Source organism: Meleagris gallopavo, chromosome 7, assembly GCF_905368555.1.
Source record: "Meleagris gallopavo chromosome 7, MGAL_WU_HG_1.1, whole genome shotgun sequence".
In the NCBI taxonomy this organism is placed as follows: Eukaryota; Metazoa; Chordata; class Aves; order Galliformes; family Phasianidae; genus Meleagris; species Meleagris gallopavo.
Genome location: NC_139410.1, coordinates 10,550,641 through 10,564,739, shown reverse-complemented (window position 1 = coordinate 10,564,739; position 14,099 = coordinate 10,550,641). Strand labels below are relative to the sequence as shown.

The 14,099-nt window shown below is 37.6% G+C and overlaps 1 protein-coding gene across 5 annotated transcripts in view; it reads right to left on the bottom strand.

Moving 5' to 3' along the window:
- Nucleotides 1–14,099, bottom strand: part of SPATS2L (spermatogenesis associated serine rich 2 like) — a 75,708-nt gene that overhangs the window by 12,921 nt on the left and 48,688 nt on the right. For all 5 annotated transcript variants that reach the window (XM_085228290.1, XM_085228292.1, XM_085228294.1 and 2 more), the window contains 4 exons: nt 10,423–10,472; nt 9,246–9,486; nt 6,857–7,057; nt 6,299–6,434 (listed from right to left, as the gene is read on the bottom strand). In XM_085228290.1, coding sequence (XP_085084416.1) covers nt 6,299–6,434; nt 6,857–7,057; nt 9,246–9,486; nt 10,423–10,472 — 628 coding nt within the window. The remainder of the gene's footprint in view (nt 1–6,298; nt 6,435–6,856; nt 7,058–9,245; nt 9,487–10,422; nt 10,473–14,099) is intronic.

Sequence of the window (14,099 nt, the reverse complement as noted above, 5' to 3'; positions counted from 1 at the left end):
ACAGCAGACAGACGTGAATGGCATAGCACTTGCTGTTATAGGTGCAATTCACATTATTCTTTCAAAACTCTTTTAAGCCCCAGAAATTTATAAGTTTTCTCCTAGAGGTGCCTACTAAGCTCCACTGCTTCCTTAAAACAAGCATCTTTGTACACAGTTTGAGAATATATATTTTTTTGAGACTGAGAAAAACTTAGCTGTCACATTCTGAAGGACTGAAGCAGGAGTCTTCATCTGGAAGGAGCCACTGGTGGTCTAGCAGGTGAGGAGCTCAAATCACGACACAGAATTTAAGTCTTCTTTTCTTGAGGGAGAGAATGTGACACACTGTTCTCCAGTTACTTTGCTCTGGCAGTGGGCTTTGGAACAGACCCCAGTAGCACCCTAAAGCTGAGTTGGTTAACAACCTGCTGACAACTCAAGCAAGTTGTAAAATAGTATGAGAGAAGTTAGTACTGTCACGGACTCAGCTATATCTAAGTTGAAATTACACATGAATTCAAGCAATACTCAAGTCCATCCAGGAGATCAGATTAGCTTATGGTTCATCACTGCCCTTTATTTCATGTATCCATTTCCCTTGTAGCAGAACATACCTGATCCACAGGTGGAGTGAAAAGACAACCACAAAACAATCCCCACTCAAACTGCATATTTTACAGAACAACTCACATTCCAATCAGCAACCCAGAACTGTGCCTGTCAAATGTTAGCACAAAGAACTAGAACAACGTGATAAGAAAGTAAATATAAAAACAAGGTGATGAAAATGTAAAGAGAAAACCAATCAGGACCTGTAGCAGGTGATTACAGGCTTTGTAGAAATACTGAATGGCCATGTTTCACGACTGCGGAAACGATACGTGAAGTTTCCTCTATAGCATTAAACACTGTAAGAAAAGGTGTTCTTACAATGTGTGTTTTGCAATATCTCAGAAAGCAATATTCTTCCAATATTAGCTCAATTGTGTTTGAATGTTCACAGTCCTTCAAGGTTATTTGATCTCTGTATTAGAACAAGCACAATGTTTACACAGCAAACCACATTACATGAATTTTCATTCTGATCATAAATACAATCTGTAAGCAGCTAAACAAAAGACAGTAAATCAATTTCACTGGAATTTGTCCTCTCCATAGGGCACCATCTGGTCACAGTAAAAGAACCACTATGGATTTCAGTTCTTCAAGTTTGTTATATATTGCACTATATCTGTCTTTGCTAATATTGTTGTCTCCAGCAGCCAGCTAGTGTAGTGGTTACCAGTAAAGCCATTATAGTTATATCTCTATTTGAATTTTGCTTTGTAGATCTCTTTACAATAAGTTAAGAATTTATTATCATAAAAACTTATTTAAACTCGAAAACTGACATGGAAAAAATCTTGTAAAATAACACTTCTAAATTTCGTTTGTTTACAAATGAAGGCATCACCTTAGAATTTTACCAAGCTTCAAAAACTGAGTTGCACCATGGCTTGTTAGAAACTGGCAAGTTTTCACATAAATTTACCATGGATTTCTTTCCTGTCTGACTCTCAGTTCTGATTCATTACAGCTATCTCAGAACTGTACTGGTTTTATACAGTTAGCCAAAATGCATTCTGGTACGACAAGAGGCTGTGGTTCCTGTTCTTGTGCTCCTGATATTCAGGAGAGGTAACTTTCCCAAAAGCATCCTGGAAAGTCACAAAGAAGGGAGAGGTGTTTAGCTCTTGGAATCTATTAACATTTTTGAGATTATTCCTCTTACGTATTTATTAAGTCAGATTTCTCCTTAACACGACATTGAGATCAGAAAGGGCATATTCACTTCCTTTTTTTTTTTTTTTTCCCAAACTAACATGCACAAAAAAACAGATGCTCACATTCTGCAGAAAAAAAACACACTTAAGAATGACTAAGTAAGAAAAAAGACAACATGAGGCCACACAGTATGAATAGGCAATGAGACAGTAGAATCTACCTTCCCAAGTATAATAAAAAATAAATAAATATATATATATATAGGAATTAAGCAAGTATCTGTAAAAGACTAAGAGGCCAGGAAGGGGGCTATGAATATCACTGTTTCAAGAGATCCATCTGTTCCCTCCACTAATACTAAGCCAAAGAAAGTAATCCCAAACTGCTGGAGACAGTGAGAAAAAAGCAAGCACAAGCTCCAGCTGCTGTAGTTCTGCAGACAAGTGGCCAGCCTCAGGCCAGAGCTACTCTCCTGTCCTTCCAGACCCCCCAGGAAGTGACAGTAAGGCTGGGGGGCTTAGGTAGAAGTGCTGCTCTTTAAAGGTACCTGAAAACAAAGCTCGGCTCCAGGAAACCTAAACTTTTCGTAGAATGGTTTTCCTCTCTGCTGACAAAGTTATGGTCTTGACTGCATGACTGATGAGCAAACAAACTGCAAAAGGATTTGAAAATCTCTTTAGACACATAAGGACTACAAAGCGTCAGCTGAAGGACAGACACATAGACAGAAAACTAATGAGGACTGCCTGAAAATGCAGGGAGTAGCTCAGAAACTCAACTCAGTGTAAAACAATACCAGCCCTGGCCTTCCCAGGCATCTGTCCATACTCTATGCTACAACACCTCTAATGAGGAATGGTCTTCATCCAGCACCATTGAATCTGGAAGCACAAAACCATAATCATTACAGTTCACCAAGTAGGGGTCCCAGTAAAAGGATGACACTGTTCTGCACTTGTGAGCACCAGTAGCACTGCTTATCACTTGGCACTGAATTATGATGTCCTTTTAAATGACACATTCCCCCATTTAACTGCTACTCTGCTTTTATTTTGACTTAGACAGCAGCAGCAAACTTGCTTTATCTTCACCAGACATACAGTATACGCTTTCCTGAATGCATCTGAATATATTTTTAAATTGTTAGCAGTGCCAGAGCCCATTTTTCTTTTCCAGTATTATACCAGAAACAATTTTTTACCCAGACTATGGTGAAGTTTTCAAGTCCTCTTTGCTCTTTCTTGGTGCTGGTTTTTCTGCTTTTTATAAACCACTGGACATACCACAGTGTTTGAGATGCAACAAGCAGAATAGGCTTGTCTTTCTTTGCTCAGGTTTTGCACAGAGTAATTAAATCTGTCCCTCACTACTACAGAGTGCTTTCCATTTGTGGTTGGAAGCAGACTGTATGGATGAGCAGCAGATGTTTCTTTTCAGTCCTCCATATGATTGTGTGGATGCCCAATATGTACAAATGATTTGCCAGCAAAAGGTGCTATGAAGAACAGTGGCTCCATTTGTGCTTTACTCACTTCGCTCAGATTTCCTGGGGCTCTCTTTCTATCCCCAAGGTGACTATTCAGTCTCTCTGTAGAAGAGTGAGAACACAATTACAGCACGAGAGTTTTAACCTCGACAACAAATGCCTCAAACACGATTGAAAGAGGAATTCACTGAGTTTTACTGATCCTCCCTACAACTTCAATAATTTGTTGTTCTTCTCTTCCTTGTCCTACTCTACTGTATGATGTGGCTGTGCTCTGATATATTTTGCCTTCAAACAGTAACCATGGCAGCTTATATTCTCACTCATGCAGAGGTGCACCTGATGCCCACACCCCTCAGACTGGTTGCAAGGAGCAGAAACACTGACCCAGGCAGAACTGTTAGAAGAATGATCTTCATAACTTTCAGGTACACAAGTCCAAGAAAAAGTGCCCATTCAGGTTGCTCTGCCTATCTCTTTCTTAGCTTTAGGGAAAGCAATACCATAGTAGTCTTAGCAAAAATGGTGAGGAAGAGTGCCAGGCACATGCACATGGGTACATAAAAGATCTCTCTCAGAGTAGGGGCAAACTGCCCCTGTCTGGTGGTGTCTATGTAAAAAGCTGTGGTATTTTATGCTGGGAGTTGCAGGATTCCCCAAGAACTTTCAAAAAGCTTTGTAATCACTACCAGAAAAAAGATCAGATATCATTGTCATGCTTACATACTTCCCTATCCTCTACCTATCCTTGCTTTTGGTTACTGCATAACATTCCAGGAGCACAGTCAGCTGAATTGCTTCATTTTCCCTCGACAGATAAATTGACTGTGCCACAGTGAAACTCCCATGCCCAAGGAGGGTTATAAATATGCAGGTGGCTTAATACTCAATTATCTTATCCTCACACTATCACTAATGATGTACTGTTCAGCTTTTAAGTAAGGAAACTGTCATGTGCCTTGTTGAATGTATAAGGTCTGAAGCTAGATGTACCATTGAATCTAGTGATTTCTACCTGAATGCAGTAAGTTTATAGCAAGTGGAAGCAAGTTTTGATAAACTAGGTGCTGTAGACAGCTCTTCCCATCTTTTTCACAGATTTGTTTCACAAGGTCACATTAAATATCCAAGAACTGTTTTTAATTTTTACCAAAAGTTAAGTAACACATATTGCTGCTTAAGCCAATTTTTCCCTTCATGTATTTGAACAAAAACTTGAATACTAGACCTCTATGCTGCTAAAAATCAACAAAATCCACACTGAAATTTCCGTAAGCATGTCCTCACATCACATTCTCCCTGTTGTACATAATGTTGTGCTACACACATAAAATGGCTTTGTAAGGCCTGTATATTTGGAGCACAGGTCTGTTATATTCTAGAGCTTCTGACAGACTCCACTATAGCAATTTAAGTACTAGATCTGTTAGGAGGTGGAACTAAATGAAGTTTTTCTGGTTATTTTTCATCGTTTTGAGTCAACTTGATTTTACATAGTCCTTTTGGATCATTTTGTCTCTTCTTCTATTAAGCACACCTATTAAGATAGGTGTGCTTAAATTTTAGTACTAGGTGATACATTTTAATATTTTTTCAGGCTAAAACACGAATGTATACAAAATGAGTAAATTCAGTTCTGAATCTAATAATATATCCACTCCCCATGCATTCTTAGATCAGGATAACGCCTATTCCACAACCAGAATAACTATTTTTTAAAGCTCCAATTAACTGTGAGTACATGCAAACAAATTAGGCATATGACATGCTATGATTTTAACACTGTTGCAAAAAAAAAAAAAAAAAAAAAAAAAAAATTGAGGGCAAGAGAAACTACACAGTTAATGAGACCCAACTGTCAGATTACTCAGACAAAATGTCAGAGCCATCTGAGTATAAGCAGTAAATGTTTTCTAAAATCCTGAGAGAGCACATCTACAAGCTACCACAAAAAATGCAAATGGACAAAATGAAATTCACTTAATTATTGTACGTTAACAGTGTAATTCGGAGCACTCCTGACAACACAGCCAGTTTTGTACAATAAATACACTGCTGAAGCCCCGAGTTAATGATTCTCTGCCAATACTACTGTACTTTCCTAAGAAATGCTAGCAAAAATACTGAAAAATATTGTGAATGAACTGAGGGCAAAAAGTTTTGTACACTTCTGTGATTTGTAGGTGACTCATATACATTTTTTCTGTTTACTGGAACACCATATAAAATGTAGGTTTTTATATGGCATTTACAATTAACTAAAAGCTAGTTGATTAAATAAAAGCTAGTTGAGTAAAAGTTAAAATCAAAAATACATTTTTAAGACTTTAAATTCATTAATAGTTATATACTTCTTTTTTTTTTTTTTTTAAGTTATATATAGCAACGTGAAACTTGCAATAGAAGCACTTGTGACAGCTACAAATTTTCAAAGGGTCAGAACATGTATGCTGAAGATCAGGAAAGAGCAAAATTGTAATGGAAAAAAAAAAAGTAGAAAAGAGTAGGCAATAAAGGAATGAGGAAAAAGAACGAAATAGAGATGAGAACTGGAAATAAGTGAGAAGAGTAAGAAGAAACAATGAGAAGAAAATAAAAGGAGAATGGTGGGATAAGAAGCAAAGAGTATGAGAAATGTAGAGAGAGCAAAGGACATGGTGCCAAAGGAGATAAGATTGAATTTCTTCTTTCTCCACATCTTAAAGCAGAAAACAGAAACTACAGAATATGCTGTAAGGACAGAATTTTGGGGAAAGCTTTCACTTGCTCAGTTATACTGCCTCTGAACTTGATATGAAAGAATTAGATGAAGATGGTCTGCTCTGGAAAAAAATCCCACTAGGTTTTATTTTTTCCTAAGTACTGCAGTTTCGTTCCCCTTTATGTACGTACACAAACATGCAGATACGCACATATTATATTCTTATTGCTGAGGAGTTTCCCAATTACACTACATCTTTTTTTGACAAGAACAAATAAACAGAGTGTAAGACCACCAATGCCAATGGCCTGCATGAGTCCCTTACTCTTAGGTGGTGCTGAGGGACCTTAAGCTGAGTTACCTACCAGCTGTGTAATTCTGCAAAAGCAGCTTTGATCTTCTTCACTGAATTATCTACTTCCTCTTTGATCATCATACGATATCTAGTTAGAGAAACGGTGCAACGCTGTAAGTCTTTTACTGATTTTTCAATGTTTGGCCCTAAAACAAAACAAAACAAAAAACAACAAACAAAAATAGCACGAAAGTCAGAAAGCTCGTTTTGGCTTTTCTGAATGAGGGAGCAGGAACAATATAACATTATTTGCCCACTGAAGTCCACAAGCCTATATTTTCCATAGTTCTTCTATGATATTCTTAAATTCCTAAATACACACACTCAAACTAATTCCTCAAATTAGATAATTGTCAAAGTAGCCGTAATAGTTCAAATTATTCATTTCAAATTTAATTTAATATAATTTTAAATCAATTATAAATTATTCTGCTCATTTTTATTAGACTGAATGTGATTTTACTCCCACTTTCCAAGACATCTCTTCTTCACATTTTTTTTTATGGTAGAGGTACCAGATTTCTGATCATTTTATTACACAATGACCACATGAAGAGACTTGCTTTACCTCTTTTTTTCACTGAATCATCTGCTTTTGTTTCAAGTTGGCTTGTAGCATTGGATGATTTAACTGAGGAAGATTTTGACTTTGGCCTGCCTAGGTTACCCTGGAATTGAGCTGATGACTGAAGAGGCTCGTGCTGTTCTACTCCATTCACAGTCTTTGGGCTTAACTCCACAGACACTCTGTGACGCTCACGTTCTTTGCCTGCAAGAAAACAGTAAGGTACAAGACACGGAGTTAAAAGATTTTCTAGCAGGTCTTGGACTCTTTGCAGGAAAACATTAAACAAAAAAAAAGTGTACTGAAGACATCTAATACAGAAAGAGACAGAATAACATCAATAAATAGGCAGACCTAAATTAAATGCAATATCCACACATCCTCTCATATCATACTGTGGCACATCACAGGGAAACATCAGCCTTACTTTACTATCTTGTCCCTGGAGTCTCTTTCAGGCAGTCACACTTTTATGGCTCTGAAGGACCTAATCTCACAGACTGTGAATTGATATAAGCAAGGCTTCAGCCTGCTATTTCTCATAGGGAGGAAAACATAAGGAGCTGTCAGCAGACACCTGTAATACTTCTATGGTGTCAGTTGTCTGAAGGTGAGACTGAAATGTCTACAGTAACACTGAACTGATAGGAAAGGAACAAAACCAAACAAGACTGACAATGACAAAACATAAGAGATTGCAACACCAAAGGAAAAAATGTGAGACAAGTGCTCTCTAAACATGCTTCAGCATTTCACAGCTTTAGCACAGTCTGACTTCCCCAGAAACCAATAAGGGACAGTTTGTGAACTGAAAGATCCTGTTCACTCTTCTTTTCTCTTTAGTTGCACGTACTTCAGCACACATTTAGTAATACTTTTGTGCCTTTTGACGTCAAGAAAGTAGCTATTAAATTGCCTGCAAGACCAGAATTCCAGTGTATCTGTTAGTGTTCTCCTAACTTCTCTGTAGTATACAAGTTACCCGGAATTTATTTTACCACGTAAGGTAGACTTCAGAAATATTAAAGTTTCAGCTTTCTCGTCTCTCCACTTCCTTTCCATTATCTCCTCCCACCTCCTATCTCTTCCACCATCTCTCCCTCCCTCTTCTTAGAAAGACCAGTTACTAGGTCAGGACATGCCTAAAAGTTTATAAAAATCTTCTAAAATCTTTATAAAAAGGTATGGTAATATGTATCATCTTTGACATTTGTAAAAACAAGAAAAAAAATCTGAGATTCTTCTTGCCCTTAATATGTACAAATCTAAGTGGCATCATGTCAAAGAGAAAAAAAAAAATGACTCAACCCCAGCGTCACATAAAAAGATCACTGACAGCACAGCTATGTGAGTTCCTGAATTCAGGTCTGCTGCCTACTAGAAAACACTTCCGGGATGATTCAAATTTGACATGACAGATTGATTATATGTAGTATATAATTTGGAGGAAAAGAATAAATAAATGTATACATGTTGCACAATTAGTAGTAAAAATTCTTTTAATATCATGGAACTGCAGGATTTTCTGACTTGTGACATATTGTATCCAAAATAAGTATGAGTCCTCAGCAAGGGCAAGGAGTATCTCTGACCTCCCACACAATTCTTCAGACAAAATGTCTTGATAAGTAGTTCTGCAATTTGGCTGTTATGCATTGCAGAGATTTTATTTAATTGACCTTTCATAGAGCTTCTCCTGCAGAGAAGGTTTGTTTTCATTGGTATTATCATAAACAGTAATTCTGTGCCTACTAGAACTCAGCAAGGAAGAACTTTGTGTTACTGCTCCCCAGAGCTTCTGATTCAGTATCTAGACCCTAGCAGAAATGCATGCATACTAAGCAACTATCAGATCACGCTCCTTCAACACTAAGGCCTCCTTTCCCTATAAGGGAAAATCAGTTCAGAACCACTTTGACTAACATATTCAGGGGAAGACGAGGAAAAAAAATAGACTAGTCTGGACTAGGCAATAAAGAAATTTTACAACATGCAGCAGGCCCATACTGCCTAAATTACTTTGTCCCAGATGAAGGACCTGATTACTTCTGTCATCATCTTATACCAAAGCCACTTTCAAATCCTGTATTGTCCTGTATTTTTATCTGTCATACTCTGCATCAGCTGGGCCTCTCTGATTACAGTTTAAACTTTTGGCTCCAAAGAAGAAAAAAAAAAAAAAAGATATTTTGCAAGGATACTTGTTGCGAGACAAACTGTGCCCAGACACAGATCTACTTGCACAGATTGAACAAATACATACATTTTGCACAAACATAACTCTTTGATATCCTTTTATTATATTTACTTAATAGCAATAAAAACTGTGATCCTTATGTAAATAGGCTTGTCTGTTGCCAAATAAAAGGTGCCTTGTCCCAGATGAACTGACCTGTGGTTTCTGGACAGCCTAGTGCTGATGCTACAAATCGTGAGCTTTTGTTCTCCAGAGAAGTGGCTTCCAGTTTCTCATTGGCAGAATCACCACTATGGTTGTCCTTAGAGCATCCATTCAGATGGCAGACAGGTAGTCTCTGGGGCTCTTGAGATGCCTTCTCAGGCCCATCACTCTTATTTTTAGCATCCTTGTTGCCTTGGTGCTGTTTAGATTTGCTTCTTTTTCTCCTATTATTCTAAATTGAGAAATATTGAAAGAACAAACATTACTCAGAGCAGCTCAAAAACTCAATATATAACAGAGACCATATAAATACAAAATGATCAATACTCTTAAAATACCATATAAGTGTCATTCATTACAATGAGATTTACATACAGTGTATTATATAGCACACCTCTGCATCTTTTCAGCTGAAAATATAAATAGTTTCAAATACAAACAGAAGACCCATACTGTTTTTTTCCTCTTTCTTCTAAACAGAATAGTTACACTGCAAAATGGTAACAGAGCCTGGGCTTCGATGATGCTCAAATAGTTCCTAGTCACCCTGGGGACACCCATTAAGTAACATGAACAATCCCTGAAGGCATCCCTCTTATCTGGAAGAATAGGAGCAGAAGACAGAGGTTAGCCACTGCTGCTGTAATTCTCCAACCCATAAAGCGGAGCCTCCAGAACAGTGACTCCCTGGGCTGCCACTTAGCATACTGTATATTTATATGTATCTTAAACATATTCTTGAAGTGTCTGACCTGGAAGCAGCCCTAGTACACACTCCTAATTGATTACTCCTATGCATATGCTATTCTTACACCCTGGAGCAAAACCTCTAGCACCAAGTGGCTGTGACTCTCCAGGACACAACTGCATATTAAAAGTAGGCTGTTTGGGAATTTATTCTGTACTTGTCTAGAGTCTGGCTTCTACAAACACTTACAAATGTGCTGTTCCAGAAACTCAGAACTCTGCACTACAGAAACAGCAACAGATGAACAAGATGAAAAACAACGCGCACGTTTGCTCTCAGGTATTCTGAACAGAGGAATGGATGAAGTCACCTATGTTAGCAAAGGCAGAAAAAGTACTGGCCAAAATGAAACTATTACATTCACTTGCAGACAGCTTATAAATGGTTTGAATGCTCTGATTTTCCAGAGCAAGTTTTTACCTTCTTTTTCCCTGTCATATTCCATTCTTTCAGAACCTGAGTTGCGCTACCTAGAGAAAAGAGAGAGAAATCATTTCAACAAAAGTTTAGATTCGAGAAAGAAAATTTGTATATGGAAACAGTTTCCAGTTTCCTAGCCAGGCAGCACTACTGTTTGTTTCTCTGAGTTTTCTAAAGTTGGGAAAACAAAAGGAGAACTGCTGCCTCTCTCCTTTTCACTTTCGTCTTAGCTGATTACACTGTGGATGAGCTATTTGGCACTACTGCTGTTTACACTCTTCCTTGCAAGAAGTAATTAAGTGGGTGCCTAACTTAATACACTAGCATAAGCTTCAGAAAATAATTTTTTAAGAAAATCAGTATTTTGTCTGAAAGAAAAGTATCTCAGTACCTCACATAACACTGCATAAACTAGGTTCTCCTGCTTCTCAAGCTTCTTCACAGTTTTAAATCTTTTGGCATTTTGGCAGATGTTTCCTGCACATTATCTGCCATATTCAGGAAACCTAAGAGCATAAAACTGAAGATTTAATTAGCATATAAAAACAATTTTGCAGACAACTGCAGAAACTCTGCATCCTTTGGTCCATACACAGGCTTGGCAGTAAAAGCCATTAATCATATTGATAATGAATATGATTTTGTATACCTGAAGTTTCTGCCAGTCCCAATGTTTGGTTAGATAAAATTTTCAGAACAAAGTGAAAACAGCGTTGGTCAGATCAGCTGGCACTTTGGAAGAAAACTTCTACATCCTGTTATCACTGGTGTGTTCTCCTTGATTCTAAAGCTAAAAACACACTCAAGGAAGCATGCAGCCCACACTGGGATCCAGATTGTTACAGGCAGTATCAACAATCTTTTTAATCACACCGAGCTAGAACTTTTCTGTGTGAATTTGAGAATCCATTTTTCTAGAAAATACTTATTTACCATTCTGTGCAAATGGGTTTATATACTATTCTTCTTTCGCTTGTTTCAGGTGACATCAATGTTATGAAGTACTGCCGCTTTCAGACTGCCATGAGTGGTCAACTTGGATTCTAACAAAAACATGCAAGGTTTTCACATGCACCAAAATTATTTTTCTATTCAAATAATCCAGATGTGAGATAGTTTGGTGAGTCCCTCATACGCATGGGAAGTGATTATATCTGTTTGCAGCAGTGCTAAGCTTGATTTGTTAAACTGTTAACAAACACCTATGGAATTCAAAGTCAAACTTTGCTTCCCAAAATGACACAACACTGCAGACAGAAGATTAAGAACGTTTCCATTTATATATAGTTATTTATCTATATTTAGTTTTATATATATATATATATATATACACATACATACATACACACACATACAGTATATACACATACACAATCCCCTTGCTCCTTTCTTAAAAGTATTTTATCTTTAATAGAAGCTGTTCCACTATGGTGAAATAAAACCACAGTTGCTGCCTTCGTAACTCCATGCTGCTGAACACGCGCAGTTTCACTTGATAGTTTTGTTAGCTGTTTCCACAGTAGTATCCAATGCTTTCTGTGTTGGATGGCATTGCCTTAGTTCTACTTCCCTCAGTTGCCCTGTGAGTACTATGCACAGTTGCATTACTTCAGGGACTGGCACAACCAACTCCAGTGCTCTCCCTGGTGGAAACGCACTACCCGTGCAAGTCCCAAAACCTTTACCGCAGTGCATGAGAATAATTTTCTTGAACATGTCTACAAAGGAGCTGTACAGAACTTCTGTTTAGGCCCATTTAGGTAAATGCTTACACAGTAAAGATGACATTTTAACTGCTGTTTTAAAATTCACATTTCACATAAATATGCAAATTCATAATATACAACATACATATGTCACTCCAGATAACAAAGAAAGATAGGAGATGATCTCAGAAAACTAAATTTGAACACTGATTCAGCATGCAGCAATTCTGAGGACAGTATTAAATGGCTGTCCCCATGTTATACGCCTGTATGTAGGAGTAGGTTCCCTGTGATTGTGAGATATTTAAATCTTGGTGTTTTTGTCATTCACATGAAAATATGACTTAAAGAGCTATCTATATTCATTCTATTCACAGTAGCAGCTGAATGGACACACTTCCCTGGTGCCACTTTGTGCTTAAACAAATCCAGACTTCTGTCTTTGAAATGAGGGCACTGTTTCCAGTGAGTGGCAAATATTGTCTGTTTTCAAATGCTCAATTTGAAAAGACTTCTCAACTCAAGGCATAATGATGATCAACTAATCAAATTCAAAGGCCATTTAGAGGTGAGTTACATCACCTTAGTAGCTCTTTTTCAAGATTTTTTTTTTTTTAATCTCTCTTACAAGGTTTATTTTCACCATTTGTTCCTAATAGCTAGGACAATGTGTGGATAGGAAAGCACTTATTTTCCCTCAATGCACATAAGATATTTGCTGTTGACAAAAAAGGGAGAAATATGTAGGTCACTCCAAAAGTAATGCCTCCTATTTATTTCCATGGAAACTCCAACGGCTACAAAGCGCACGATTACACTGCTTGATAGTGCAAATTCTCAGCTGCAAAACACTATTTTTCAACAGTTGCAACCATCATCTACGCATTTTCACCAGTGATGAACAAGAGCCCACCGCGCTCATAAAAAGCTGCACCAGCAGAGGTGGCTCATTGTTTCACAACTGCTACAACAACAGCATTGTTGCTAGGAAAACTTTGCCCACACAGCCCAACTTTCACTGTTGTCACAACCACTGTTTGGTCTTCATAAATGTTCAGCAAGTGTCACTGAATGTCAGTGGGTGCCATTTTCTTCACATGGAGGAACTCAGTGACACACCTTTGCTTCATCCACACTTCCATGTCAGACACCATTTTGTCAGATTGCCCCTCTGCTGCCATCTGTCACATGCAACCAAGTGTAATAGGATACTAGTGGGAAGATTCAACCTCTAATGCCATACCACCAAGATTTGCCTCTGACACTGTGGGCCAACACTGTAAAACAGGAAGCATTTCTTTTGGAGTAGAATTTTGATGCATTTGTGATTAGTTTGCTCACATCTGCTTTCTACATATTTATATATAATTCTTAGTACATGATACTTTTTGACAGATATATTTCAATAAATTAATTCAAACTAAAATCAAAACTATTCTGAACCAAAATAGCTATGAGATAAGCAGCTTGGCGAGATAACTCATAATGATTCTCTAATGTTTTGGTATCACCAGGCCATATGAACAGCCTCACAGTATTGATTTGTTTTTTAAGATACATAGAGCTTTTGAAACTCTGACCTTCTAGCATCTTCGAAGCACTCTCAAGCCACAGAATTTTGAGAGGATTTCCTCACATTATGCCAGTATTCCTACAAAGGGTTTCTTACAGACTTTGGGGAAGTTCAAAATTCTTGCCGTTATGTACTTATGGGAAAAGTGTTATTTAAATACAAGTGACCTTTCACTAGAGAAGGCCTCATGATGCAAAATACAAAGCCAGATAAAGATTTTGAGCATCTCAAACTTTCAATGGAATCTTGGTTCAGCCATTACAAATATCAAAGCTATTTGCAAAATTTAGATTGAGGCTTGAATGCATCAAGTTCAGGGGCCCAGTTATCTGCTTCAGAACTATCCTGAATTTCCATTAGCAGTCTGCCTCCAGCAGTGAATCATCTTATGACATACA